Below are 27,797 nucleotides of genomic sequence, written 5' to 3'. Positions count from 1 at the left end.
AGGTCAGCAAACAAAAATCAGTTGGGTTTCTATATACCAGCAATGACAAATCTGAAAGGGAAATTAGGGAAACAATTCCTTTTACAAAAGCATTTCAGAAAATATAATAATTAGGAATAAATCTAACCAGGGACGTGAAGGACTTAGACAATGAAAAATATAAAACACTGCTAAAAGAAATTAAAGAAGACTTAAATAAATGGAAAGATTTTCTATGTTCATGGATTGGAAGACTTACTATTAAGATGTCAATACTACCCAAAGTGATCTACAGATTCAATGCAATCTCCACCAAAATTCCCACAGCCTTCTTTACAGAAATAGAAAAAAATAATCCTCAACTGTATACGGAATGGCAAGAGGCTCCAAATAGCTAAAACAATGTTGAAAGAGAAAAACAAAGTAGGGGAACTCACACTTCCTAATTTTAAAACATATTATACAGCTACGGTAATCAAAACAAGCCTTGTACTGGTGTAACAATAGGCACATAAACCAACCAAACAGAATTGAGAGTCCAGAAATAAACCCACACATCTATGGTCAACTAATTTTTGACAAGGACACTAAGTCTATTCAATGGGGGAAGAAGAATCTATTGAATAAATGGTGCTGGGAAAACTGGATTTCTACATGTCTCATACCATACACAAAAACAAGTGCAAAATGGATTAAGGACCTAATATACAAACCAAAACCATAAAATGCTTAGAAGAACAAGCAGGGATAATACTATCAAGTCTAGCTTTCAACAATGGACTATCTAATATAATAAAAAAGCACAAATTGCAAAAGACAAAATAAATAACTGGGATCTCAGAAAAATTAAAACTTTTGTTCATCAAAAGATTTTACCAAACAAGTGAAAAGACAAGCTGACAACCAGGAGAATATCTTTGGAAACCATTTACCTGACATGAACCTAATAACTAAAATATATATAAAACTTCAAGAACTTAACAACAAAAAGACAACTCAATCATAAAACGGGCAGAGGACCTGAATAGATATTTCTCCAAAGAGGACATTCAAATGGCTACCAAACTCATGAAAAGATGCTCAGCGTCATTAGTCATCAGAGAGATGCAAATCAAAACCACAATGAGATACCATTTCACTCCCATAGGATGGCTAAGATTTAAAAAAACAGAGAATAGCAAATGTTGGCAAGGATGTGGGGAAACTGGAACCCCTACCCATTGTTGGTCAGAATGCAAAATGGTACAGCCGTTGTAGAAAACAGTGTGGCAGTTTCTCAAAAACCTGAAAATACAACTACCATATGACCCAGCAATTCCACTCCTAGGTATATACCCAAAAGACTTGAAAGCACAGACTCAAAAAGAGAAGTGTACACCAATGTCCACTGCAGCACTATCCACAATAGCCAAAAGGTGGAAACGGTGGAAAGAACCTAAACGCCCATCAACAGATGAATGGATAAACAAAATACGGGGCATACACACAATGCAAAACTGCTCAGCCAGTAGGAGAAAAGAAGTCTTGACACTTACTACAGTATGGGTGGAGCTTGAAGACATTATGCTGAACAAAATAAGCCAATCACAAAAAGACAAATATTGTATGACCTCACTTATATAAAAAGGCAAGAAAAGGCAAATGTATAGAGAACAAGGAAACTCTGGTGGTGTAGTGGTTAAGTGCTACGACTGCTAACTGAGAGGTCAACAGTTCAAATCCACCAGGCGCTCCTTGGAAGCTCTATGAGGCAGTTCTACTCTGTCCTATAGGGTCGCTATGAGTCGGAATCAACTAGACAGCAGTGGGTTTGGTTTTTTTATTTTAGAAAAGAAAGTTTATCAGTGCTAACCAGGGGCAGGAGGGGGGGTGAAAAGGAGGGTTAATGGTGATGGAAAAATTACATTAATTAAGGGTAGGGTTGCAGAGTCAATTATTGTAATTGCTGTCAATAAGTTATACACCTGTAAAAATTGAATTGGAAAAAGTTATTTGATAGATATATTTACAATGACTTAAAAAAAAAAAAAGAATAGCTGCTGAGGCTGCTTATGTACAACCAAACACCTCATGGGATTTGGTTCCTTGGTTTGGAGGTTTAGGCTCATGGTTTCGTGGGACACCCAGTTAAGTGGCCTAATAATACCTTTAGAACTTCTGTTGCAACTCTTAATTTGAGGTGTAGTGCCTGGGGTCTTAAAAGCTTACAAGCTGCCATCCAAGGCACAACATTCGTCTCTATTCACCTGGAGCAACAGAGGAAGAAGGAGTGTCAGGAATAGGAGGAGGATATGAAATGTGTGGCTAACTGCCTCTAGGAACAACTGCCCCCATTGCCATGAGACAGAAGAACTGGACCGCACCTGGCTACCATTACTGAACATTTTGATCAAAGACTCCATAGAAGAATCCTGATCAGAAGGGGGAAAATGCAGAATAGGTTTTCAAATTCCCATGGACTCTAGACTTTCTGGAGTCATGGAGGCTGGATGAACCCCTGAGATAATCTTTAAACCTTAAACTGAAAGTCATCTTAAAATCAAACAATAGTTTAGCTTAAATAGAAAAAAAGGTGTGCCTTGAGTATTATGCTCTTTTAGGAATTATCTATATGGGATCAAATTGACAATAATAACTCAAAAGATTAGGTAGGAACCTCAGGGAGCAGTAAGTTTAAGTTAATGAGTGAGGAACAACTCAGAAAAGGAGGATGAATATGGTTTCACAACTTGAAGAACGTAATCAATATCACTGAATTGTACATGCAGAAACAGTTGAATTCTTGCATGTTTTGCTGTGTTTATTCTAAACAACAAAAAACAAAATAAAATCTTAAAAAGAAAAAATAAATAGCTGTTTTAAATTTGGATAAAGTATTAAAAAAAATTTTTTTTTTATTACCACCTAATAAAGCTGTATTTGATCTCCAGAGAGGAGGATAAAGTGTATTTCATTTATCACCTCCACTTTATAGGTGAAGGAACTAAGGCCCAGAAATGCTAAATGATTTGCCCATTCATAAAGAAGGCCTGACCATCCCAATTTTACAGGTGAAGAAACCGAGGCTCAGAGAGATAAGTGAAATAATAATTAACAGAGACTCTGCATTACTGCTTTCTCTGACTCTGGGGCTGGGCAGAAGAATGCATCTCCTAAAACCATAAAATCACTTAAAGGCAGTTAGTTCCACAGTAGCTTGGGTAGCAGTACTTCAAAACCTCTTAAGTCATCTGTAAGCTGAGTGACTGTCACTTTTTTCCTCCTGTAGGATAATGGTGAGAGTTAGAATATTGAGAAGAGGACCAATGGTGCTCTTTATTGTAGTCTTCTTCAATCTTCTCTGAGGCCTGTAACAGTGGCTGTTTTCCACTCTCCCATGTGGTACAACGTGCCAACTCTTTGAATGTACACATTCATTTCACTTTAGATGTTCTGCTGAAACCCCGAGGCCTTTGAAATGGGGCTAGGATGGATTTATGATGACAATGGGTGGGTGAACTCACATGCTTTCTCTCTTTTGTTCAGCACAGGGAGAAAGACATGAATGACAGTCTATTCCCTTGGGATCACTTGTAGGTTATAATGCCCACACCTTAGCTTCTTTAGTCATGGTGAGATGAAAAAGAAACAGAACAGCTACAGTGAGGACCTTCAGATTCCAAGTAAAACCATGGATATGATGGATGAATACTGTGACCAATATTCCATATGGAAAGAAGGCGTGAACTATTAATGTGGCAGCTGGAAAGAGACAATGGGCATGTCGTGTGCATTAACGCTCTACCACAAACCCCATACCAGTATGACTGACTGCTTTCTGGCAGATCTACTGGCCTTGCATGTGCAACTTCTAGTCACTCTTCATCTTCCAAAAAATAACCCTTTGCTATTTACAAGTAGAGGAATATGTTTGTTCTGGCAAAAGTGCTACAACCTGAGACTCTAAGGATCCTCATTTAAGATACTGGTGGACTCATGGATTTGCCAAGTAATATATGGAATCCTGGGGCTACATGGTTGGTCAAGGAATCTGAGAATCCTTATTGTTAAGACTCACAGTTGCAATGACCTACTGGTCAGTCTTACCAAGATTGAGTTAAAAGCAGAGCCCAGTGATACCATTTCAGTATTTTCCTACTGCTTCTTCATTTAATCTGATGAACATACTATGTAATGAAGAGTTCTTAGTATGCTAATACTTTCATAAACTAGGCAGTGCATGTTAGAGCCCCATTCTTACCACAATCAGCTTAATAAGAATAACTCTGACTCAGAAGGTATGCAAAATCGGATTCTCATTCATTCCATAGTGATTTGGCCCAAGAGTAGAGATTTTTCAGTGTTCTAATTAGAGTTGAAATGCTGTGTACAGTTACATAATTGGATTTACCCAAAATTAATGATGTCTGAGTATATTAATACTTTATTGGAATTTCAATAAAAAAGAGAATTCTTATGGCAGAAGAAACAATTGTGCTTTCTTATGGCTAGGGCTACTCTCATTCGGGAAAGGGACATTGTCAATTATATGAGGTTGAAATTAGGGTGAGTTGTTTACGCACAATATTGTGATTAAGAGCTTGGGAATCAGGTGGACCTCTATTTCACCACCTACCAATTGTGTGACTTAAACGAGTCTCTGAGTCTCAGTTTCTTTTTCTATAGAAGAGGAAGCCTCAGTTACCTCATTAGTAGTAAGACTCTTAGGATTCCTGTGAGGATTAAAAGAGATGAGGTAGGCTATCAGAGGAAGCTGTGTATAAAGAATGGGTGCTCTCTGCTGTGAGGCTGTAAATCAGCCCACCTCTGTGAAAGCCAATAGGGTGTGTTTTAAACAAAGCGCTCCACTATTAGACAAAAGGTTGGCAGTTAAAACTCACCCAGAAGCACCTCAGAAGATAGGCCTGGCAATCTACTTCCAAAAGGTCACAGCCTTGAAAACCCAATGGAGCAGTTCTATTCTGCACGAATGGGGTCACCATGAGTCAGAATGGACTCAGCAGCAACTAACAACAACAACAACATGGCTCTGCCTATTCCGGAGCATTTTACTGTCACTCTCCCTAACTGCTAATCCCATCATTAAGGTCAATCCTGTGGTCACCATTAGGGTCAATGTGAAGGATTAGCATTCTAGTTAGATGGTTACAGCAAGTCCTAAGTCATTTAGCTGAATTTTTTTATTGATTAGTATTATTTAATATTGAGGATGCTGAGAATCAGAATCTGATAGATGATAGTAAAAAGTAGCCCTGGATTTTAGACTCCAAAGTCTGTGTTCCTTGTACTACACATATGCAGCACACAGTGGGCTATGTAGAAACTGAGACGTTACCACCTTTTGGTACGTGTACTAACCTAATGGGATCAGTTACTGTGTATCTCACAGCTCAGGTATAAATCAGCAGGGACCAGGCAGAGTCAACTGCGGCCACAATGCACATATGTCATACAAGAAGCTGCTAAAAGGCACTGGGAAATATCACACAAATGTCAGGACATTTTCATTATACTTGAAAATGGGCAGGTGTTAGAGTACTGTATCTAATTTGCAGCTGCACAACGTAAATAGGAAATTATGTCCAAATAACTTCCCTAGGGACCAGCAAGCCCAAAGCACATGACTGTTGCTAATATCTGGAGTCACCCAGATGTTTCAGTGCCTCAGACCTGCAATTAAGCCCCAGATCTCTGACTATCCTAACAAATAGTTCCCCATCCCAAGCTCCTCCAGACCTTCATGGGCATGGCTCAATCCAGGAGTCAAAAGGGATGCCAGGATCTCTGTATACTCTGGACGGAACAACCCTATCCCAAGCTGTCCATATCTTCCTGGGCAGGAGCAAAGTTGGGGCCCCAGAACTCTGAGCAGTCTTGGCCAAGTCCCCAGACTCCAAACTCTCATTGCTTCCCCACCACTATGTCTTAGATCCTCAGTATGGAACTTATTCCCTATATTCCTGTTTAAGTTAGTCACCACAAGAAGCCAAGACTCCCAGTTCATCCCTCACCTGTCAATTCTTATCTCCAAAAAGCAGCACTTTCTCAATGACCAGTTGTGCCCCCCAACTCAGACTCCATACTCCCTTCCTTGCTTTTCTGTCTCCATAACATTTATCTCACACACACACACACACACACACACACACACACTCTTAAACTTATTTATATTTACTTATCTGCATTCCCCACTAGAATATAAATTACATCGGAACAGAATTTTTTAAGTTTTGGTCAGTGCTGTATCTGCTGTTCCTGACATATAACAACGACTCAGTAACTATTTGTTTACAGGCAGTCATAAAGTAGTATAAACAAATGAAAAGATAAGTGAATGAATTCTGCCCCAAGATGTGGTAGCCATCAGAAGCTGTAAGTATAGTAAGTCCAAAAGCACAGAGAAGAGTCTCCAACAATTTGTACTAGTTTTTTTTTTTTTTTTTTTTACTTCTTTAGTACCTGTTTTTAATGGAATGAAGGAACCCTGGTTGTGCAATAGTTAGGCACTTGGCCGCTAACCAAAAGGTCTGTGGTTCGAACTCAACAGCATCTCCACAGGGGAAAAGACCTGGAAATCCTATGGGGCAGTTTGACTGTGCCAAATAGTGTCGTTATGAGTCGAACTGACACGATGGCATACAAGAGCAACAATAACAATTAATGGAATGTTAGACCAATGCTGGATGCTGCACTGCCTAGTTCTCAGAATGAGGATTTGATGCCTTCATCAAAGAACATGGACACAAGAAGGCTAACTTGTGGAAATATTTCAGTAGGAAAATGATTGTGGATTTTGTTCAACCAGGAGTCCAGATATTCCAATTACCTTTTGTCCATATTCCTGTGATCTCACAGGTTTTTCCCACCAGGGTTGGTGAGTAGGAATAGAGGAAGATTAACATAGAATCTAAGTGATAAGTATAATAAGAGATGGGTGAGAACTAAAAAGGAAAGAACATAAAAAAAGAAAAAAACATGAGGCTAGATGTTACACTGTGCTTAGTACTTATGGAGTTCTCAAGACATTTTTCTTTAATAAATGAATGAATATTGAAGTGTCTAAATGAGACCATAGATTAATAATAACTAAAACATCTCTTTAGCAGCAAATAATTTTACTAATTGTAGGCCTTGGTTTGTTGTTTCTTTGGCCACCTTTCACAACGCAATAAAATCATTTTGAGAAGTCTTTACAGATAGTCATAAAGCAGATCCACATGTATCCATAAACCAAATAAAAAACAAACCCATTGCCATTGAGTCGATCCCAACTCATAGCGATCCTACAAGATAGAGTAGAACTGCCCTATAGAGTTTCCAAGGAGCGGCTGGTGGATTTGAACTGCTGACCTTTTAGTTAGTAGCCATAGCTCTTAATCACTATGCCACTAGTGTTTCCATGTATCCACAGTAAGTATTAATTAGTCCATATCCAAAAACCAAACCAAACCCAGTGCTGTCAAGTTGATTCCGACTCATAGCAACCCTAAAGGACAGAGTAGAACTGCCCCATAGAGTTTCCAAGGAGCACCTGATGGATTCGAACTGCTTAACCCTTTGGTTAGCAGCCGTAGCACTTAACCACTACGCGACCAGGGTTTCCATATAGATCATTTTATTTAGAATAATTGATATTCTGAGTAACAGAATGATAATAGAATAATTTAACCAAATTATTCTGAATACATATAATTCTCAAATATGTTAGTCTTTTTAATTGTCATAAAATGACTCTATAATGCTTTGTTGCTATGATATTGTTTAGATTTTTTATTTCTTTATTTCGCTTAAGATTTTATACTTTAAAAAAGATATTTCACTATGTTAATAATGTTGCTGGTCTAGCAGTCAGAAGTATGGGGTTCTATTCTGGATTTGGAGTGTTCAAATCCTAGGGACTCCTATCTGTGGACTGCCTGCCGATAGCCCAAGAATTCCGTAAACCAATTCAGTTGAGCACTGAAAGAAAAACAATATATTGTTTGAGAATGTAGAAGTTATGCTTTACTTTTCTGCCAAAATACTTCACCAAGACATATTAATGATACATCAGTAGTAGAAATGAGATTGTCATTGGGATGAATATTTGGAGCTTCTGGAACAATCCAGAGTAGAAAGATAACAAACAAATAAAAGTGCAGTTTTTTCACACCAACATGAAAAGCTGAGTTGGATCTAGATTTATCTGCATTTTGGGCTGTACAACATGGAAGGTGTCGTGAAATTCCTTTTTTCCTAAGTACCCTCATTCGCTTTTAAGGCCTTATGTTTCTTGACTGTCTGCCATGGAAATCAGTAGATGATCATACATTCAAATTTATTCAAGTATTATCAATTACTTCTCAGTGTTTTTATTTCATAGAGTTGTAAATTTCCTGAGTTAGATGGAAACTTAAAGTTCCTAAATCCTTCTACCTTTAGCAACTACAGAGGCCAAGGCTCAATCTCTTCTTGTTGGAATGTTTATAACCACAGCATTTAGGAAAGTAGAGAAAATTATGAGAGAACAGAGGAAAATCGCAGAACAAGAAATTATAAGAATGGATAAGTCTGCTTCCCTGCTGTTGACATTACTGTGGCTTACACAGTTAAAGATATGTGTATTACAGGTGGTGTGGCCCCAGGTACGTAACAAACACACATACAAAACTTGATGATGCATTTTTGGGCTATCTCATTTTGACAACAGAAGACAACAGCATATTTTGCTGTCTCATTTTGACAACTTTGTTATATCCGTGTTTACATTAAATTTTAAAAAATGAAGTATTCTTATTTCAAAATGCATCCTGTTTTGCTTAGCCATAATGTCCAAGCAATCAAAAGAAGTTAATCGCAGTTGGGATGCTACAGCTGAGTGAATTAAGGAGGAAGTTAAGGTTTTCATTTCTAATTTTCCTCTTTCCTGCAATTGACATCAGACACTTACTGAGTCTATACAATTTCACATTTGGTAGTAAACAGAGTCATTTATATATGTTTATCTTGGTGGGGAGTGTTGTCTACACCCCAACAAATATTACTGAATATACACAATTACCATACTCTATGCAATACTAAAAACTTCCTTTGTCATTTAGGAGGAATTCCCTGGCTTGCCTTACTGTATGTTCCAAGTCTGGGGCAACAAGATCTTTACGTGAAATCAACAGCATGAAACAAAATTCTCAAACAATTTCATTAAAGCGTCTTATCGGTTTTACTTTTTCTAGGTGCCTCAAGGTGTTCCCACTAGTACCATTTGCATCCAGTTTAAAACTAAACTAATGGAAATCCAAATATAGTAAAACCTGTGAAAGCCAGAACCTATGTAAGGCCGGAACCTGTCAGAGAAGGAAAACTCAAATATTTGCCACTAATAGCGATAGAAAAGTGGTTAACACTATGCCCTGTCAAATACTTGAGAGACCCGGAAAAACAAAGCAGTCCTGTCAAGTCCTGTTCTCACAGGTTTCACTGTACAATTAGAAAGGGGAGCTGGGGAAGAGAGACTTCAAATCAGCGCGGATACTTTGATTGTGCCCGAGGGAAGAGGACTGGAGGCATCTTCGATAGCAACAGTAGAGGAAATGAAGCACTGATTGCAAGCCAGGTTTGAGCTGAACTTTAATGTGAGGGAAATCAGCATTACCCTGATTACTGTATGTGAGAAACAGATGCCACCCCTCCTCTTTCTACTGAGGAAACAAAAGGCACTGTGCCTACTCAGGATAAATGAGCCTCAGAAATGCCATGATGCCTACAGCTACTTAAGATAAAAGGAAGGGGTTCGCAAGTCAGTATCACAACCTCAGAGACATCCAAAATTTTGGTATAAATATTAGGTTTTGTTTTTTTTTTTTTAATCCCCTACTAATTGGCAACAGCTTGGCAAAACTGCCAAAAATATATTTGCCATTATGACCTATATAGTTGGCCAACTCCCCCCAGCCCACACCCACACCCATACACACACAAACGCACACTCAAAAACTCACATAATTATTTACACTCATTACTAATTATTCTTGAAGATTTAGTTTCTGGCTGCTTCAAGAACCCTCCCATACCCTCTTTCCTTTCTTTTCTGTTTTGGAAGCCCCTCTTCTATGTTCCTATAGCACAACACTTATCCAAATCAACCCAATGGATAGGCCCTGAACAACTAAGAACAGGGGCCTCATCTCATTAGTCTTTGCATTCCTGCACCTTGCCTAGTTACAGACAACAAGACATCTTCTTCTTGTCCCTCACTTCTCATCCCATAGCATATCTTATACCTTCTAAAGTAATGTTTTAGAAGATTTAGAAGGTTACCCTAAATAGCAACAGTAAAATGTATTAACCGAATCTTCCTATTACATTTGATTCCTCAGTGGTGCAATGGTTAAACACCTCAGAAGCTATCTGAAAGGTTGAAGGTTCAAGTCTGCCCAAAGACCCTTTGGAAGAAAGGCTTGGTGATCTACTTCTGAAAAATAAAAAGCCATCGAAAACTCTATGAAGCACATTTCTACTCTGACACACATGGCATCGCCATGAGCTGGAATCAACTTGATGGCAACTGTTTGTTTGTTTTCCTATTGCATTTAACTACATGCCCACAGATTTGATCATCAAATAAAAGTAATTACTATATTTTAAAATCTAATAGAAAGAAAAAGACAGGGCAGTCCTTTGAAAGGCTTCCCACTGGAATTTTGTTTTACTGTTCTGTAGAAGAATAAATATGGGTGGCCAATGTGGTGCAACAAATGGGAAAAAAAATGCAGGTCTAATATACAGAATTTTCTTCTCTCTCTCTCTCCCTCTTTCTGTCTTTGTGTGCATGTGTGTGTGTGCGTAGTTGTTGTATGCCATCGAGTCAATTCTGACTCATCGCGACCCCATTTGACAGAGCAGAACTGGCCCATAGGGTTTTCTAGGCTGAAATCTTTATGGGAGCAGATTGTCAGGTCTTTTCTTGAGCATAGCTGCTGGTGGGTTCTAACCATTGTCCTTTCAGTTAGCAGCTGACTGCTTAACCATTTCACCACCAGGGATCTCTCAACTTCAGAAATGAGAGCTTACATTTTAATTCTGACAGAATGAAAAAAAAAAAAAAAAAAAACTTCAAGGCTCTTCACCCAAACCTGCCTCCTTTATATATCAGCCCTACTAAATAGCTGAAATGTCTGCAGAAAACCTCAGAGCAATTGAAATGAGACTTAAATTACCTACCCACAGTCACCTAATCCTTCTCCCCCTACCTCCCTCCCGAGCTCATAGAAATGGCATCCCTAGCCCCTACGATGTGTCAGATCTAGGTGTAATCAAACAGAATATGGACAGAGTAAAAGTTTATGATAAAAAGCTGGCTTTGTGCTCACAGATTCATTGAGTTGCTGCTGGAGAAGGTGACTTGGTTGAGCATCACAGAGCCTCATTCTTGGCACATCTTTGGCCAGTTAGGCAGGCCAAGATTCTGCCTGCGCTCTGCAATTGCTCATTCCTTCCAAGGAATTGCTCTGTCTCTTCCCCAACTCTTCCTCTTCCAATCAAGGGTCTGACGCTGCCCATTGACCAGGTTTATTTTCCTGCCTTTTGGCACTAGAAACTTGTCTGTTGTGGAATAAAAGAGGAATTCTCTGCTGTCTGCAGGGCTTTCCCCAGGGAACAGAGCATGAAACCCAAACTTATATAAAATCATATCCTGTTTGCAAACATCATATTCCCTTTGCTTCTCACTAATCTGGTCTCGTAAACCCCAGCACAGCTTGAGAGCCCATTCCTCATCTAAACAAATGCCATAAGCCCCTTTATACTTTTACAACCATGTCAAAAAATAATATTGCCTGCCAATACTGATGTGATTGGAGGTGCCTCCGCCGAGCCATAAAGAAGCGCAGAGTCTGTTATCAATTTCTCTAAGTGTATCAAGGGAATTATGGGTCGATTCAGTTCCAAGTTATAAATGACAACTCAAAAGCCGCAGAAACGTTTGAAGCTGGGAACTGATGACGACATTATCATAAAAGCCTGCTCGTCCTTGCTTTTGTGGGTTTTTTTTTTTTTTTTTTTGTGGCCTATCAAGTGAAAAGGGAAAAATAAGGCTGAGAAATGACTTCAAGATTTCTTCACACAGCAGCAGTGGGTCAGATGGACAGGAAAATGATCACTATTTTTAGTGCTGTATCCTGAGGAGTGAAAAGTAAAGTGGTCCTGCACTGGGTTTTGTTTCCCCGAGCCCCTTAATTATCTGTTTCACTTCGCGATGACCAAGTCCTGGAATTTGTTAAAATGTTCTTTTCAACTGGTGCATTTTCTTGTAATGTAATCACACAGTAATCAGAAATGAGTCATGCAGTAGTAACTAAACAAAACGAGAACCAAACACAAAGGAATTTGGAAACCTTGTGATTGTTGCTCAAAACACAGTTCTGGAGAGTACTTTAAAGCCCCTTAAAAGCCATTAGTCAATTGATCATGAAAAGCCCCTTGGCCAACACTATCAATTTTATGCAATTTTCGGGGAAAACTGAATAAGAAGTAGAGATTTCCTGATTTCATAACGACCCAGATAGTCTCTACAAAAGCCAATTAATCAGCATTCAGTAGGTACATAGTAAACCCATCTCAGATGGAAGGTATACATTCTCAGCAACCCGAGTTTACTTTAAATATTGGAGAGAATTGATTATTTTGGAATTGAAACCAATGGGCCCATCCTAGATAATCTGAACCATAAGAGTGTCTTAAGACAAAAGCAATTTCAGTGGTTTCTAAGCTCTCCAGGGTACACCCCACATTACCAAGTTAGGCCACTTCTAGTGCATACTGGGTATTTTCTGTATGCTTAATATGCCTAGGACTCTCCTGGAGGTGAAAATTTAGACTGGCTCAAATCCAGAGGACCCCAATTTTCTCCTAGGACTTGTATCAAAAGTAAAAATATGAGGGGATGAAATGGCTCCCGAGTGCCTTAAGAACACAATTTGGTTCCTACAAAAAAATAAAAAGACTGAATGAATCTACTTCTCTAGAGCATCAGCAAGTGTGAACTTGTACACACACACACACACACACGCATACACATTCACATTCACCTGGACCTAAATAAACACTACCAAAAGATCTATAGACCAGTTTTCATAAACTGAGGTCCCTCTCTCCAACCTTTTCCAGCACTGATAGAGTTAACTAATCCAGTTATCCTCCTTCTCCTTTGTCTGCTTGATTAAGTTAGGCTTAACTATCACCACTACTTCCACCATCCAGTATTGGGGCGGGGAGGGGAGCATTATTGAGAGCTTGTCCTATGACACTTGTCTACCAGTTTGTGTACTGTGGTGGCTTGAGTGTTGCTATGATGCTGAAAGCTACACCACCAGAATTTCAAATACCATCAGGGTCACCCGCTGGTGCACAGGTTTCAACAGAGCTTCCAGACTAAGACAGACTAGGAAGAAAGAAATGGTGATCTACTTCTGAAAATTAGTCAAAAAAAAAAAAACCAGCCTTATGGATCCCAACAGAATGTTGTCTGACTCACTTGCTTTGGATATGTCTCTAGGAGGGATCGATCACTAGAAGAGGACATCATGCTTGGTGAAGTAAAGGGCCAATGAGGATGAGATGGATTCTCACAATAACCACAATGATAGACTCAAACAAGTTGGCAATTGTGAGGATGACGCAGGACCAGACAACATTTGGTTCTGTAGCACATAAGGTCAGCATGAGTCAGACTAAACTCCATGGCAGCTAACAACAACATTCTGTGACATCCACTCTGGTTTGTGTTAAACACATCAGGCCAGCAGCAATCGTCACTAGTCCTTAGGCACGTCTAAGAACTTATGTCAGCAGCTCTGGATAAAGGATAAGAAGTTACTTTCATATGTGTTTAGAGCAGTTGAGAAGAGGCACTTTACGTTCAAAGGATAGTGAGTTAGGGATTTTATCCAGGTCAGACTTGGGAGATGTGTCCCAGGGAGTGGTCCTCAACTCAGTTCTGGGCCATGAATTAAATATATTTGTAAAGGAGTGGAAGTTTGATGACCACCACTTTTTTAACAACTTTAACTTCCTTCCCATCAGTGTATTCACTAACTAGTGCTTAGCTTTGTTTCTTTCTCTGACACATTTGCAGGTACTCAGTCAGTCCCTTAAAATGTCTACTTGGGATGCTAGAAAATAAGAACAAAAGCCAATGAAACTCATTTTAAAGGCAGTTTATTCCTCTGCTTTCTAGAATGACTTTACCAGCTCCTAACTTCACAGGAGTTTTGCTAAAAATACCAACAAAAACCCCAAACCTGTTGCCATCGAGTTAATTCTGACTCAGGACAGAGTAGAACTGCCCCATAGGGTTTCCAAGGAGCACGTGGTGTATTCAAACTGCTGACCTTGTGGTTGGCAGGCTTAGCTCTTAACCACTACACCACCAGGGTTTCCCTTGCTAAGAATAAGCAAGGATTAATGTAGGGTGCTGATCATCCTGTGCTGGAAGTCAAAAAGCAAACCCCATCCACTAGTGAGCTGCCAGAAAGAGGGCCAGGCTCCATTAGTCACACTGCTGCACTGCTATGTCTCCAGGGGCTGCACAGATTTGCATGTTAACAGCATATTTTCAGCCTTTCATCCCATACTGTGTGACTTCAGGAAAATAATTCCACTTCTCTGAGCCTCTGTCTCTCATCTTTGAAACAGCAGACTACTTTTAAAGCATCTGTCATGAATTGAATTAAGTCCCCCCCCACCCCCGAAAAATGTGTGTATCAGCTTGGTTAGGCCATGATTCCCAGTATTGTGTGGTTATCCACCTTTTTGTGATTGTAATTTATGTTAAGAGGATTAGGGTGGGATTGTAACACCACTCTTACTCAGGTCACCTCCCTGATCCAATGTAAAGGGAGTTTCCCTGGGGTGTGGCTACATATTTGTATTAGGTAGCAAGCGCAGAGTTGGGGATCTCATACCACCAAGAAAGCAGCACCAGGAGCAGAGCGTGTCCTTTGGACACAGGGTCCTGAGCCTGAGAAGCTCCTTGACCAGGGGAATATTAAGGACAAGGACCTTCCTCCAGAGTCGACAGAGAGAGAAAGCGTTCCCCTGGAGCCGACGCCCTCAATTTGGACTTGTAACCTACTAAACTGTGGGAAAATAAATTTCTCCTTGTTAAAGCCATCCACTTGTGGTATTTCTGTTACGGCAGCACTGGATAACCAAGGCAGCATCGTTATGAAACTCAGCTGCATGTTTGTAAACTGTAAAGTCCGAACAGATATTGGTTGTAGTTGCCATTATTTTCAGAAGGTGCAGAATCACAGATGAAGAAATAGAAAAGATACTACATGCTAAAACTAGCATCATTAAAATGACAGAAGGAACTAAAAATATATGGGATTTAACTGCATAAAATCTAGTTACAGCAAAAAAGTACCTAAAACATGATACATACAGAGCTAGGTTTGTCCCTTCCCTGCAACAGCCAAATAACCTAATCGACTGAAATTCCTTAGTCCTTGGAAACCTGACCTAGAACTACGTTGTCGTAAATTTGGTGGAGTGGGAACATGACTTCACACCTAGTTCCACAGGATAGTGGTTTGTTTCTGGTAAGGGTTAACTTTAAATAGATTGCAGGGTATGAGGTATGTTCTAATTATCCACAAAAATGTAGACTTTTTTCATATGATGCTGAATTCGAGCAAATTTGCCCTTGAAATGAGGTATAAATATCTTTGGTCAGAAAGGCTTTGTTAATTGTTGAAGATAAAAATGGTCTCTGGGGATTCACAAAAATTATACCCACAATGCAAAGCACCTTGTGAAGTTTATGCCATTTTCAACAGAAATATAATATATGTGCATACTTAGTGTGACTCTATTACAAATGAATTCTACTGCAAAACTGTGTTAAGCCCTCTAGTATTATCTTTTCTTCAGCTATATGAAAGCATAGCAAAGTTGGCTTCATGGGCATGTGATCTGTGTGGTCCCAAAGGACCTTACACTTAGAAAGGCCTTGCACTTGGTCTAATTCTTTGTCATCACCATCTTGAAATTTTTCATAATTTTTGAACAATAAATTTTAAAAATATAGACACTAATTTTTGTTCATTTTCATTTGGCACTGGATCCTGCAAATTATGTAACTAGCCCTGAAGTCTAGCATAATCTGTATTAAGAAACAGTCTTAAACTTAACTGTATAGATAAAGCAAAGACGGCTTTTTAGAAGTTTGATTATTTAACTGCAATAAATGAACTCATACTTACCCCAAGTCCGCCGCAAGGTAATGAGGAAAAAAACTTCTGAGAGGCATCACCTATAAGGTAAGGACACATGAAAAAAAAAAAATATATATATATATATATAAACATATTGGGAATATAAATATAGTTGTTTATTTCTGGTAAGTATTTACCTCATAATATTATATTATATGGTATTTATAAAGTGACACAGACAGAAACTAAAGGAATTTTAGATCAATTGTCACATCAATTATTCAATAGAGCAAATTTTCAGAATATTACTGTCTTACACACACACACACACTTAAGAACTCAAAGCAACTGAATACAAATATTATTACATGTACAGTCTATTGCCCCATGTGAACAAACACATACCCACAAAATTTGGGTCACAAGGTTTGCTTTAAATTAACCTACACAGCCAGAACATATATTGTACTATCTTTTTATTTATAATTTATTGAAAACTACTGTTATTCACTGAATATATCTCGCCAATGTGATATTTTAAGCCAGCAAGCCTAAAGACACCATACACTGTCATTTTCTAAATATTTTAAATATGGAACATCTCAAATATACAGATTTATTCTTAATTTCTATTTCAGACATAGCTAACACCAAATACCTAGTAAGCCTCTACAGCATTCACAATTTTGTAAATAATCAAGTCACAGAGCACTGTGTATAGTATCATCCTATTTGGGTTTATATATATATATATATATATATATAAATCCATTGCCATTGAGTCTATTCAGACTCACAGTGACCCTATAGGACAGAGCAGAACTGCACCATGGGGTTTTCAAGGAGTGGCTGGTGGATTCGAAACTGCCGACCTTTTGGTTAGCAGCCAGACGCTTAACCACTGGGCCACCAGGGCCATATATATATATATGTGTGTGTGTGTGTGTGTGTGTGTAAGTATGTACGTATATACGTATACATATGTGTATATATGTATATAAAAAACATGTGTGTATATATGTATATATGTAATATAATAAAATTATAACAAGCTAAACAAAACATAAAAATAAATCTTTTAAAATTTATGACAAAATCTTAATTGTCTCTTGGAATTGACATTTCATGTGATTTGCAGTAATTATTTTGTTTACCTGCACTTCTACTTTCTACATTGAGTCAATCCTGACTCGAAGTCACCCTATAGGAAAGACTGGAATTGCCCTATAGGGTTTCCATCCAACGCTGTAATCTTTACAGAAGCAGACTGCCACATCTTTCTACCTCAGAGTGGCTGGTAGGTTCAAACTGTGGACCTTTTGGTTAGCAACCACTGTGCCACCGGTGCCCCTTAAAAACAATATTAACTGCTCCTCCTAAACCTCTAAGGCTAAAATCTGCTCTGTGATGTAATTAAAGAGAAAGGCAGCAGGCATTTCTATTTCATAGTCAAATGGTGCTGAAGTGACTCAGATAGGTCACTCAGCAGAGCAGTAGTGGAACAAAGTATAAACTTCCAATCCAGCCATCCCAATTCATTTGTCCTATTGATGACCAATGAACTAAATAATATTGAGAATTGAAAACAGGTTTATGGTTGAATTCACATGCCATGTCAGTAAAAATCTAAATAGATTTTGCTGTCACAAAAGAAAGTTTATTTTCAAAACAATAAATTGTATGAGTTGATTTTTCAAATGCAATTGCTAACAGAGGGAAAATGATAAACAAAAATGTAAGTGCAAATGAAAAATATGGTATGTAGTTAAATACAGGGATCTCCATGATGAGGTAAAAAAAGTTGAGAAGTAGAAAAATGAACAAATGATGGGATAATATTAAAACTGGGATGCTGGCATCAATAAAAGACATATCAAAATATTTCTGGATAGCATGGGAAGGGGTAAAGTTTTTTTTTTTTTTTTTAATGTTGTTGCTCTGAACAAGGACGTTTCTGTATCCTTGAATCTTTTGCAAGAATGTATTCACATATTATCTTTAAAATAAAAATTTATATGTATGTTTTATGAAATATTTAGAATTTGTAAACACGTAAAAAAAAGTTTATTAGTGGTTACCGAGGGTTGGGGGAAGGGATATTAGGGAGTTATTACTTAAAGGTTACTGAGTCTCTGATTTATAAAAAAAAAGAAAAAAACTGTTGCCCTCGAGTCAATTCTGACTCGTAGTGACCCCACAGAACAGAGCAGAACTGCCCCATAGGGTTTCCAAGAAGTGGCTCGTGGATTGAAACTGCCGACCTTTTTGTCAGCAGCCAAGCTCCTAATCACTGCACCACCAGGGCTCCTGGGTCTCTGATTAGGATAAAGAAAAACATTTGAAAATGGATAGTGGCAATAGTCAAACATTATGGTAAGTGTAATTAATGGTGAATGCACATTAATTCCATTGTACATTTAAATGTACATTGTACGTTTAAAAATGATTAAAATAGTAAATATTTTGTTACATATATTTTATCATAATCAAATTTTAAATATATATATGTACGCTGTAATGTTGAAATCCTCATTCATTCTGTAGTCAGTGAAAAATGATGAAGATGATATTATAGTATAATAAAATAAATTTTAAAAGTAATTTTTACAAAGTAAAAACCCCTCAAGAGAATAAGGAAAATAAATAATAAGTTGCTTAAGGAGAATTTTATTTATTTTGTAATGTTTACATAATATGAAACAAGCAAATAATTGATCATTTAAAATGAGTACTGTGTAAGCAATATTTAATTCACTGAATTGAACAGATTTAATTTTTAATAACGTCACATTGCCTTATCAATGGACTGAGATCGCACCAGCCTCAAGATAATGAAAACTGGTGGTAAGAACGACACGAATATTAATGCTAAGAAAAACCCCGCTTCAGAAATGATCGCAGAGAATGTTTTCAAAGGGTCACCTGACAGGGAATAGAATACTTAAAGAGATAAATGGTGCCCGTTTTCAAATCTAATTGTCTTATAAACTGCAGATGTCTTTCAAGATGGATACAAAGACTGGTAAGTCTGGCCATACCGAACTTTTATTTAAATCCTTCCTCTTTACTCCGGAAAGTAACTGCCAAACGTAGTAATAACAATTTAACTCAGAAAAGATCCCCCCATCTGCGCTGGAGGGGATTAGAGGAGGAAGAGAGATGTATGAGAGTAACAGAAAATGATTAAGAGAGAGAAAAAGTAAGTATCTTGATGGTTATGAGTTTCTATATGTTTATACATGACAGCGTCAGCCTGGTCTTTCACATATAAATAATAACTTTTAAAATGCAACAACAATCCAAACTTCACAAAAAAACAAAAATGTTTGTAGAGTTAAACATTTAAAAGATTGAGATTTTTCATTAGAACTTAGATTTAGAACAATAATAAACATAGCTCAACCGCATATATAAGACTAAAGGGGCACACCAGCCCAGGAGCAAGAATGAAAGGCAGGAGAGGACAGGAAAGCTGGTAAAGGGGAACTTAAGATCAAGAAGCGGAGAGTGTTGACACATCGCAGGGTTGGCAACCAATGTCACAAAACAATATGTTTATTAATTGTTTAACGAGAAATTAATTTGTTCTGTAAACCTTCATCTGAAGTACAATAAAAGAATAATAAAAATAGAACTTAGATTGGGGAAAATTACCTATATCTCTCGATTCATAAGAGAAGCTGAAATCAACCTTTACAAATGATTTCAGTTTCTTTTGTGAAACTGAATTTAGTGCTTGACATTGAGGTTCAAAGCCTGCAATGCCCCCTGGTTTTCTGTGCTTCTATAACCTGCCACACGATATTGAAAATGCTGCACTGATCACTCACAGGTGTCTAGGGAACTACACATGTGTATCAAAAGTCAACTGTAAAGTTCATTAATTTTATGAATATTATTGCACATTAGATATTCAAAACCAATAAGACCAATGACCAATTTATGGAGTAATATTTTTAAAATCGAATCATTTTTACTTGGTGCTATGATCATTTATGCATACATATATGAAAACCTTTTCTAAGTTCCAAATTATGCAACGGAATTCACTTTTAAATAACCATTTAAAATGATACACATATTGAACATTTTGAGAATACTGGCTTTGTTCAAAATGGCTAAATTTCATAAAAATATAAGGGTGGTACTGCCACGTTTCATAACTAATTTGATTTTTCCAAAGTTTAAATACATATTTTCTCTTCAAATGTAGAATAATGGTTGTATAGAAATGTCTCTTAGACTTCCATGGGCACGTTGATACTGAAAATCTGATTAACCCCAGTCTATTATTCCAATAAATATGAAATGTCGTTTGTTGTACTGTGGGGGCTTGTGTGTTGCTGTGATGCTGGAAGCTATGCCACCGGTATTCAGATACCAGCAGGGTCACCCATGGAGGACAGGTTTCAGCTGAGCTTCCAGACTAAGACAGACTAGGAAGAAGGACCCGGCAGTCTACTTCTGAAAGGCATTAGCCAGTGAAAACCTTACGAATAGCAGTGGAACTTTGTATGATATGGTGTTGGAAGATGAGCTCCCCAGGTTGCAAGGCACTCAAAAGACGACTGGGGAAGAGCTGCCTCCTCAAAGTAGAGTTGACCTTAATGATGTGGATGGAGTAAAGCTTTCGGGACCTTCATTTGCTGATGTGGCATGACTCAAAATGAGAAGAATAAGCTGCAAACATCCACTAATAAACGGAATCTGAAATGTACAAAGTATGAATCTAGGAAAAATTGGAAAAGGTCAAAAATGAAATGGAACGCATAAACATTGATATCCTAGGCATTAGTGAACTGAAATGGACTGGTATTGGCCATTTCGAATCAGACGATCATATAGTCTACTATGCTGGGAATGACAACTCGAGGAGGGATGGTGTTGCATTCATTGTCAAAAAGAACATTTCAAGATCTATCCCGAGGTACATTGCTGTCAGTGATAGGAAAATATCCATAGACCTACAAGGAAGACCAGTTAATATGACTATTATTCAAATTTATGCACCAACCACTAGGGCCAAAGATGAAGAAATAGAAGATTTTATCCATTGCTGCAGTCTGAAATTGATCAAACATTCAATCAAGATGCATTGATAATTACTGGTGATTGGAGTGTGAAAGTTGGAAACAAAGAAGGATCAGCAGTTGGGAAATATGGCCTTGGCGATAGAAACAATGCCAGAGATCGAATGATAGAATTTTGCAAGACCAATGACTTCTTCATTGCAAATACCTTCTTTCATCAACATAAATGGTAACTATACACATGGACCTCGCCAGATGGAACACACAGAAATCAAAGTCACTACATCTGTGGAAAGAGACGATGGAAAAGCTCAATATCATTAGTCAGAACAAGGTCAGGGGCCGACTGTGGAACAGACCATCAATTGCTCGTATGCAAGTTCAAGCTGAAACTGAAGAAAATCAGAGCAAGTCCACGGGAGCCAAAATATGACCTTGAGTATATCCCATCTGAATTTAGAGACCATCTGAAGAACAGATTTGACACATTGAACACTAGTGACCAAAGACCAGACAAGTTCTGGAATGACATCAAGGACATCATCCATGAAGAAAGCAAGAGGTCACTGAAAAGACAGGAAAGAAAGACAAGACCAAGACGAATGTCAGAGGAGACTCTGGAACTTGCTCTCGACATCAAGCAGCTAAAGCAAAACGAAGAAATGATGAAGTAAAAGAAATGAACAGAAGATTTCAAAGGGTGGCTCGAGAAGACAAAGTAAAGTATTATAATGACATGTGCAAAGAGCTGGAGATGGAAAACCAAAAGGGAAGCACACGCTCAGCGTTTCTCAAGCTGAAAGTACTGAAGAAAAAATTCAAGCCTCAAATTGCAATAGTGAAGGATTCCATGGGGAAAATATTAAATGACGCAGAAAACATCAAAAGACGATGAAGGAATACACAGAGTCATTATACCAAAAAGAATTAGTTGATATTCAACCATTTCAAGAGGTGGCATATGATCGGGAACCGATGGTACTGAAGGAAGAAGTCCAAGCTGCTCTGAAGGCATTGGTGAAAAACAAGGCTCCAGGAATTGGTGGAATATCAATTGAGATGTTTCAACAGATGCAGTGCTGGACATGCTCACTCGTCTATGCCCAGAAATATGGAAGAGAGCTTCCTGGCCAACTGACTGGAAGAGATCCATATTTATGCCTATTCCCAAGAAAGATGATCCAACCGAATGTGGAAATTATAAAACAATATCATTAATATCACACGCAAGCAACATTTGCTAAAGATCATTCAAAAATGGCTGCAGCAGTACATCAACAGGGAACTGCCAGAAATTCAGGCCAGTTTCAGAAGAGGACGTGAAACCAGGGATATCATTGCTGATGTCAGAGGATCCTGGCTAAAAGCAGAGAATACCAGAAGGATGTTTAAAAATAAAAAATTATTTTTTTTTTGAAGGATGTTTACCTGTGCTTTATTGACTATGCAAAGGCATTCGACTGTGTGGATCATAACAAATTATGGATAACGTTGTGAAGAATGGGAATTCCAGAACACTTCATTGTGCTCATGAGGAACCTTTACATAGATCAAGAGGCAGTTGTTCGGACAGAACAAGGAGATACTGATTGGTTTAAAGTCAGGAAAGGTGTGTGTCAGGGTTGTATTCTTTCACCATACCTATTCAATCTGTATGCTGAGCAAATAATCCGAGAAGCTGGACTCTATGAAGAAGAACGGGGCATCAGGATTGGAGGAAGACTCATTAACAACCTGTGTTATGCAGATGACACAACCTTGCTTGCTGAAAGTGAAAAGGACTTGAAGCACTTACTAATTATGATCAAAGATCACAGCCTTCAGTATGGATTGTACCTCAACATAAAGAAAACAAAAATCCTCACAACTGGACCAATGGACAACAACATGATAAACGGAGAAAAGATTGAAGTTGTCAAGGATTTCATTTTACTTGGATCCACAATCAACAGCCATGGAAGCAGTAGTCAAGAAATCAAAAGACTCATTGCACCGGGCAAATCTGCTGCAAAGGACGGACCTCTTTAAAGTGTTGAAGAGCAAAGATGTCACCTTGAAGACTAAAGTGCGCCTGACCCAAGCCATGGTATTTTCAATTGCATCATATCCATGTAAAAGCTGGGCAATGAATAAGGAAGATGGAAGAAGAACTGACACCTTTGAATTGCGGTGTTGGTGAAGAATATTGAATATACCATGGACTGCTTAGAAGAAGTACAACCAGAATGCTCCTTAGAAACAAGGATGGCAAGATGGCATCTTTCAAACTTTGGACATGTCGTTAAGAGGGATCAGTCCCTGGAGAAGGACATCATGCTTGGTAGAGTACAGGGTCAGCGGAAAAGAGGAAGACCCTCAACAAGGTGGACTGACACAGTGGCTGCAACCGTAAGCTCAAGCATAGCAACGATTGTAAGGATGGCTCAGGACTGGGCAGTGTTTCGTTCTGTCGTGCATAGGGTCGCTATGAGTCAGAACCAGCTCGACAGCACCCAACAACAACAACATTCCAATAAGTAATTCTGAGGATGGTGCAGGACCAGGCATCATTTCATTCTGTTGTACATTGGGTTGCTACGAGTCAGAAGGGACTCAATGGCACCTAACAACAATAACATGTTATTAAAGAAGGAGCCCTGGTATCCCAGTGGTTAAAGCACCTGGCTGTTAACTGAAAGGTTAGTGCTTTGAACCTAGCAGCCGCTCCACAAGAGAAAGATGGGGCAGTCTGCCTCCATAAAGATTCACAGCCTTGGAAACTCTATGAGGCAGTTCTACTCTGTCCTATAGGGTGGCTGTGAGTCAGAATCCACTCAACAGCAGGGTTTCTTGTGTTGGTATTCCAATGAAATTCAAGGGTATCTATGATGGGGCTGATTGATGGTTTGGGACCATGGTAAGAAAAAAAAAAAAAAGGTTTTCTACTTGCTTCCCCTTAACTAAATTAAAAAATAATTAAAATGGAAATAGTTTCCTATCTTTAAATGCTGAGTATTTTGACCTTAGAAAACTATGAAAGTTAATATGTTTTACTTTATCTTTGTGGTTGGTAGGATGGGATTATTAATTCATGTTAAAATAAGGATATTTATTATATAGTATTCACATTAAAAAGAAGTACTTTATGTAAAGTATCTCAATGAACGGAGGTTGGTTCCTTTAACAGAAATAAAAACAAAAAACCTACACAGCATGTATGTTTGAATTGTCTTCAAATTAATCTGTAAATCGGATTCAACTATATAAATTGTTTTTAATCACTGAATTTTAATGTTTTCATGTGTTTGTCTTTCTTCCTACTTCTATCCAACCTACCACCACTCAACTCATATACTCCATATACAGACACGTACGCACACAAATGTTCGCTCATATGCTTTTACTTTATGATTTATAGGTGCCTGCCAGTTGTTTAAAAAAGGCAGATAGTAAGTGTTAAATTGTGTAATTGTTAATGTCACCTTGCTTTCCAAGACACTGACTTCCTACACATCATATACTACCTTTTGAACTGTTAAGGGCCACTTAACATAAAACTATTCTGAAATAATACTGAATTAAGTGAAATAGTCCCAATAATTTGGAACTGACACAATAAGTTTATTTGAAAAGAAAGGGACAAGGAAAGGTCTTAAAATCTCTTTTAGTCAAAAAACTTAAAATATGATCCTTTTAACAGACACTGCCGTGGTGTACTGTTGCTCAATCGTAGGTTATTAGTAAACTTATAATTGCCTCAGATAAAATAAGGTTGTACCACTAATTTTTCCAAAAATTAATTGTTTCTATCACTCATATAAATCTCCTAATACAAAGGTGTGCAACATAAGTTTTACTTTAAAATCAGATGATACATGTTTAAAAATATATACATAATAATTAAAAATTAGGTTTATTGGTTTTCCTCATCGGCCATTTCCTTTACTATTTAATTCCACAAGCAAACCATGCATTAAAAATGTTACCTTAAATTTTGAAATGCAACATTACTAAAAGTATAGTGTGCCAGGCAGAGTAAAAAGGAGTTTTCATTTAAAAAAGAGGTTATACTGTGTCCTTTGCCTGTCAAAGTCATAGAAAAAGAGCAAAAAGAACTGAAAGACACAAAACAAATGAGAACACTGAAGCTAATTTTGATAAAGAATTTGATATCCTTTTTCCTTTTAGTTTAAAAATGTAAGCAACCAAATTCTATAATGCATTTATTCCTGTATGCTAAAACACACAGTATAAATGTTATCCAAATAAAGGTTACTTTTAAAGTAAGACATCATGGAACTGGCATTGTTATATTCTAATGGAGGATTATCTTAATCCACATTGGCCTCTATTGTAATGGACTCATTCCACAGAGCAATGCTGTTGGAAAAAATGATTTTTTTTGTCACACTTTTTGCCAAGTATTTTGAACTGACACCAGCACTGACTAATGATAGTGCTGGAATGTGCTGTTGTCAGAAGAATAGAGGCTCATACAGACCTAGGAGTGTCCTGGGGTCCAGCTTCTGTCCATCCAGGGGGTTAGTGCCATACAACAGTGAGTGATGTTCAGAATGAACAAGCTGTATTTCCTCCAGGCTGGCTTTTCGACCTTGAATTCTCTGGAAAAAAACAGCAGAAGCCTACAGTATTCCACTGACAAAATTTAGAGAAAAGTAGACCCCAAATAACACTTAAGATGATTAATAATGGGCTGAGTTTCATCATGCAGGAATGTGACACTGATTTGCTTATTAAAGTACCATAATAATATTTGAAAAATGAGTGTGTGCAAGGCTCAGATACAACAGATTGCTTATTCCTAAGTGAGCAATTTACATGAAGCATATTCTTCTTTTGGCTTAAAAAGAAAAAAAAAAAAAAGAATAGCTAACTCCTTTGTAAAAGTATTAGCTTAAAAATACACAAGGGCAACTGTTTAGCCAAGAACAAGTAAATTCATTAAAATCTTATTTTACACTCACCTTAAGAAGCTGTTCGAACTAGATCCTTATGCTTTCTTGAAGGACTTAAGTACCAAATGTATTTAATTATGACAAACATGCTGATGCTTCATGTGTATGCACCTTACAGCAGTGTTAATCTAGACCAAGGTTACTCTGTGTTCCATGGGATCGATAACTGTTCAGGAATTCATTGTTAATGGTCTGTGACGAGGTCAGTACAAAAATTCAGAGTAAATGTTTAGAAATTTTTATAGCAATTTGATAGAATATTTTTTATTTCTGCTGAATCTAATATAAAAAATGGGAATTGTACTTTGTATATCTTAAATACCTCATTTTTGTAGTAATTCATTTTTACTGTATTTTATAAAATTATTGATCCACAACAGATGGGAAATTAAGTGGGGGGTGGGGACCTGCTGTTTAACCAGAGATAGTTTGTGATGCACTGTTCTAGACTCTGCCAGTATTTTCACACAAGCCAGGCAGAATTTTACACTCCAACTAACAAACAATGGTCCTTCAATACAGGCAAAACTGAACACTAAGTTAAATCTTAACTAGCCAATATGCAAAGTGTTCTTCCTGGCCACACTTCTCAGTTGGCACGCTCGTGAGCCTGATAAGCATAAAAAAAAAAAAAAAAAGCATAGGCTGGTGTATATAAAGTTAATGAACCTCTTGTTGTTGTTGCTAGTTGCCCTGTACTTAGTTGGCTTTGGTTCATGCCGGCCGTATGCATAACAGAATGAAACGTTGCCCAGTCCTAAGCCTCTTTATGATCGTTGGTACCTTGAGTACATCGTTGTGGCTACTGTGTCAGTTCATCTCATTGAGGGTTTCCCTCCTTTGAACCTTAACTTTTGGAATCTGTTGTATTTCCTAAAATTACCTGCACAGTATTAATATTTCACTTAAAATATATACCACCACAAGCATTATAAGGTAATATTTCAGTACAGAAATACAGCGAAATCCAAAAGGGACATGTTCGGTGAATTGCTTGCTTCCCACGTTCCTGACCATGGAACTATCAGTTTACATGGAAACATCAGGTGACAACACCTCTCTCAGGAATCAACCTTCCTAGCTTTAAGGTGATATGGCTGCTGCCATACTCTTCAATGTTGATGTGTGGTTCACTAAGGGGGTTGGCCAGCAAAACCTTGATATACTGAAACTTTCTAGAGGTTTGCTAGGTAGAAGCCAGAGCTCTGCTTGTCATTAAAAATAAATGATCAGGTCAGAGTGGAAAAGGAATGGGGGAAGACTTGGGGGTTAACAGTAAGGGAATGATTTAAAGCAGAACCTCCTTGACACAATGCCATTATGTGTCAAAAAACAAATACTTCCACAATTTTCTTTGCCATAGCATTGAAGTTTTGTTTTGATGCTATCATTTAGCATTGTATAACCCACTTTACGTTTACAGAAAAATATCCTTTAGAGAAATCATTCCAAGGTAGGTCAAATGAAAACTGTAATGTTGAAGACTAAGGCAAATTAAATGGTGGCCATCTGATCAACCATTATCTGCTCAATAAACATGTTACTGGCCCAGGTGCCCTGAATGTAAACATTAAAAAAAAAAAAAAAAACAAATCCGTTGCTGTCGAGTTGATTCCAACTCGTAGTGACCCTATAGGACA

General features: G+C 37.9%; 1 protein-coding gene across 1 annotated transcript in view; it reads right to left on the bottom strand.

Annotated features, from left to right (window-relative positions):
• HDAC9 (histone deacetylase 9) overlaps positions 1–27,797 on the bottom strand; it is a 1,063,574-nt gene that overhangs the window by 257,123 nt on the left and 778,654 nt on the right. Inside the window, exons 16-17 of the mRNA XM_049893259.1 lie at positions 25,683–25,803; positions 16,221–16,270 (exon numbers count right to left, since the gene is read on the bottom strand). Of these exons, the coding sequence (XP_049749216.1) occupies positions 16,221–16,270; positions 25,683–25,803 (171 nt within the window). The remainder of the gene's footprint in view (positions 1–16,220; positions 16,271–25,682; positions 25,804–27,797) is intronic.

Source organism: Elephas maximus, chromosome 8 (genome assembly GCF_024166365.1).
Source record: "Elephas maximus indicus isolate mEleMax1 chromosome 8, mEleMax1 primary haplotype, whole genome shotgun sequence".
Taxonomy (NCBI): domain Eukaryota; kingdom Metazoa; phylum Chordata; class Mammalia; order Proboscidea; family Elephantidae; genus Elephas; species Elephas maximus.
This window is presented reverse-complemented; position numbering and strand designations above follow the sequence as displayed.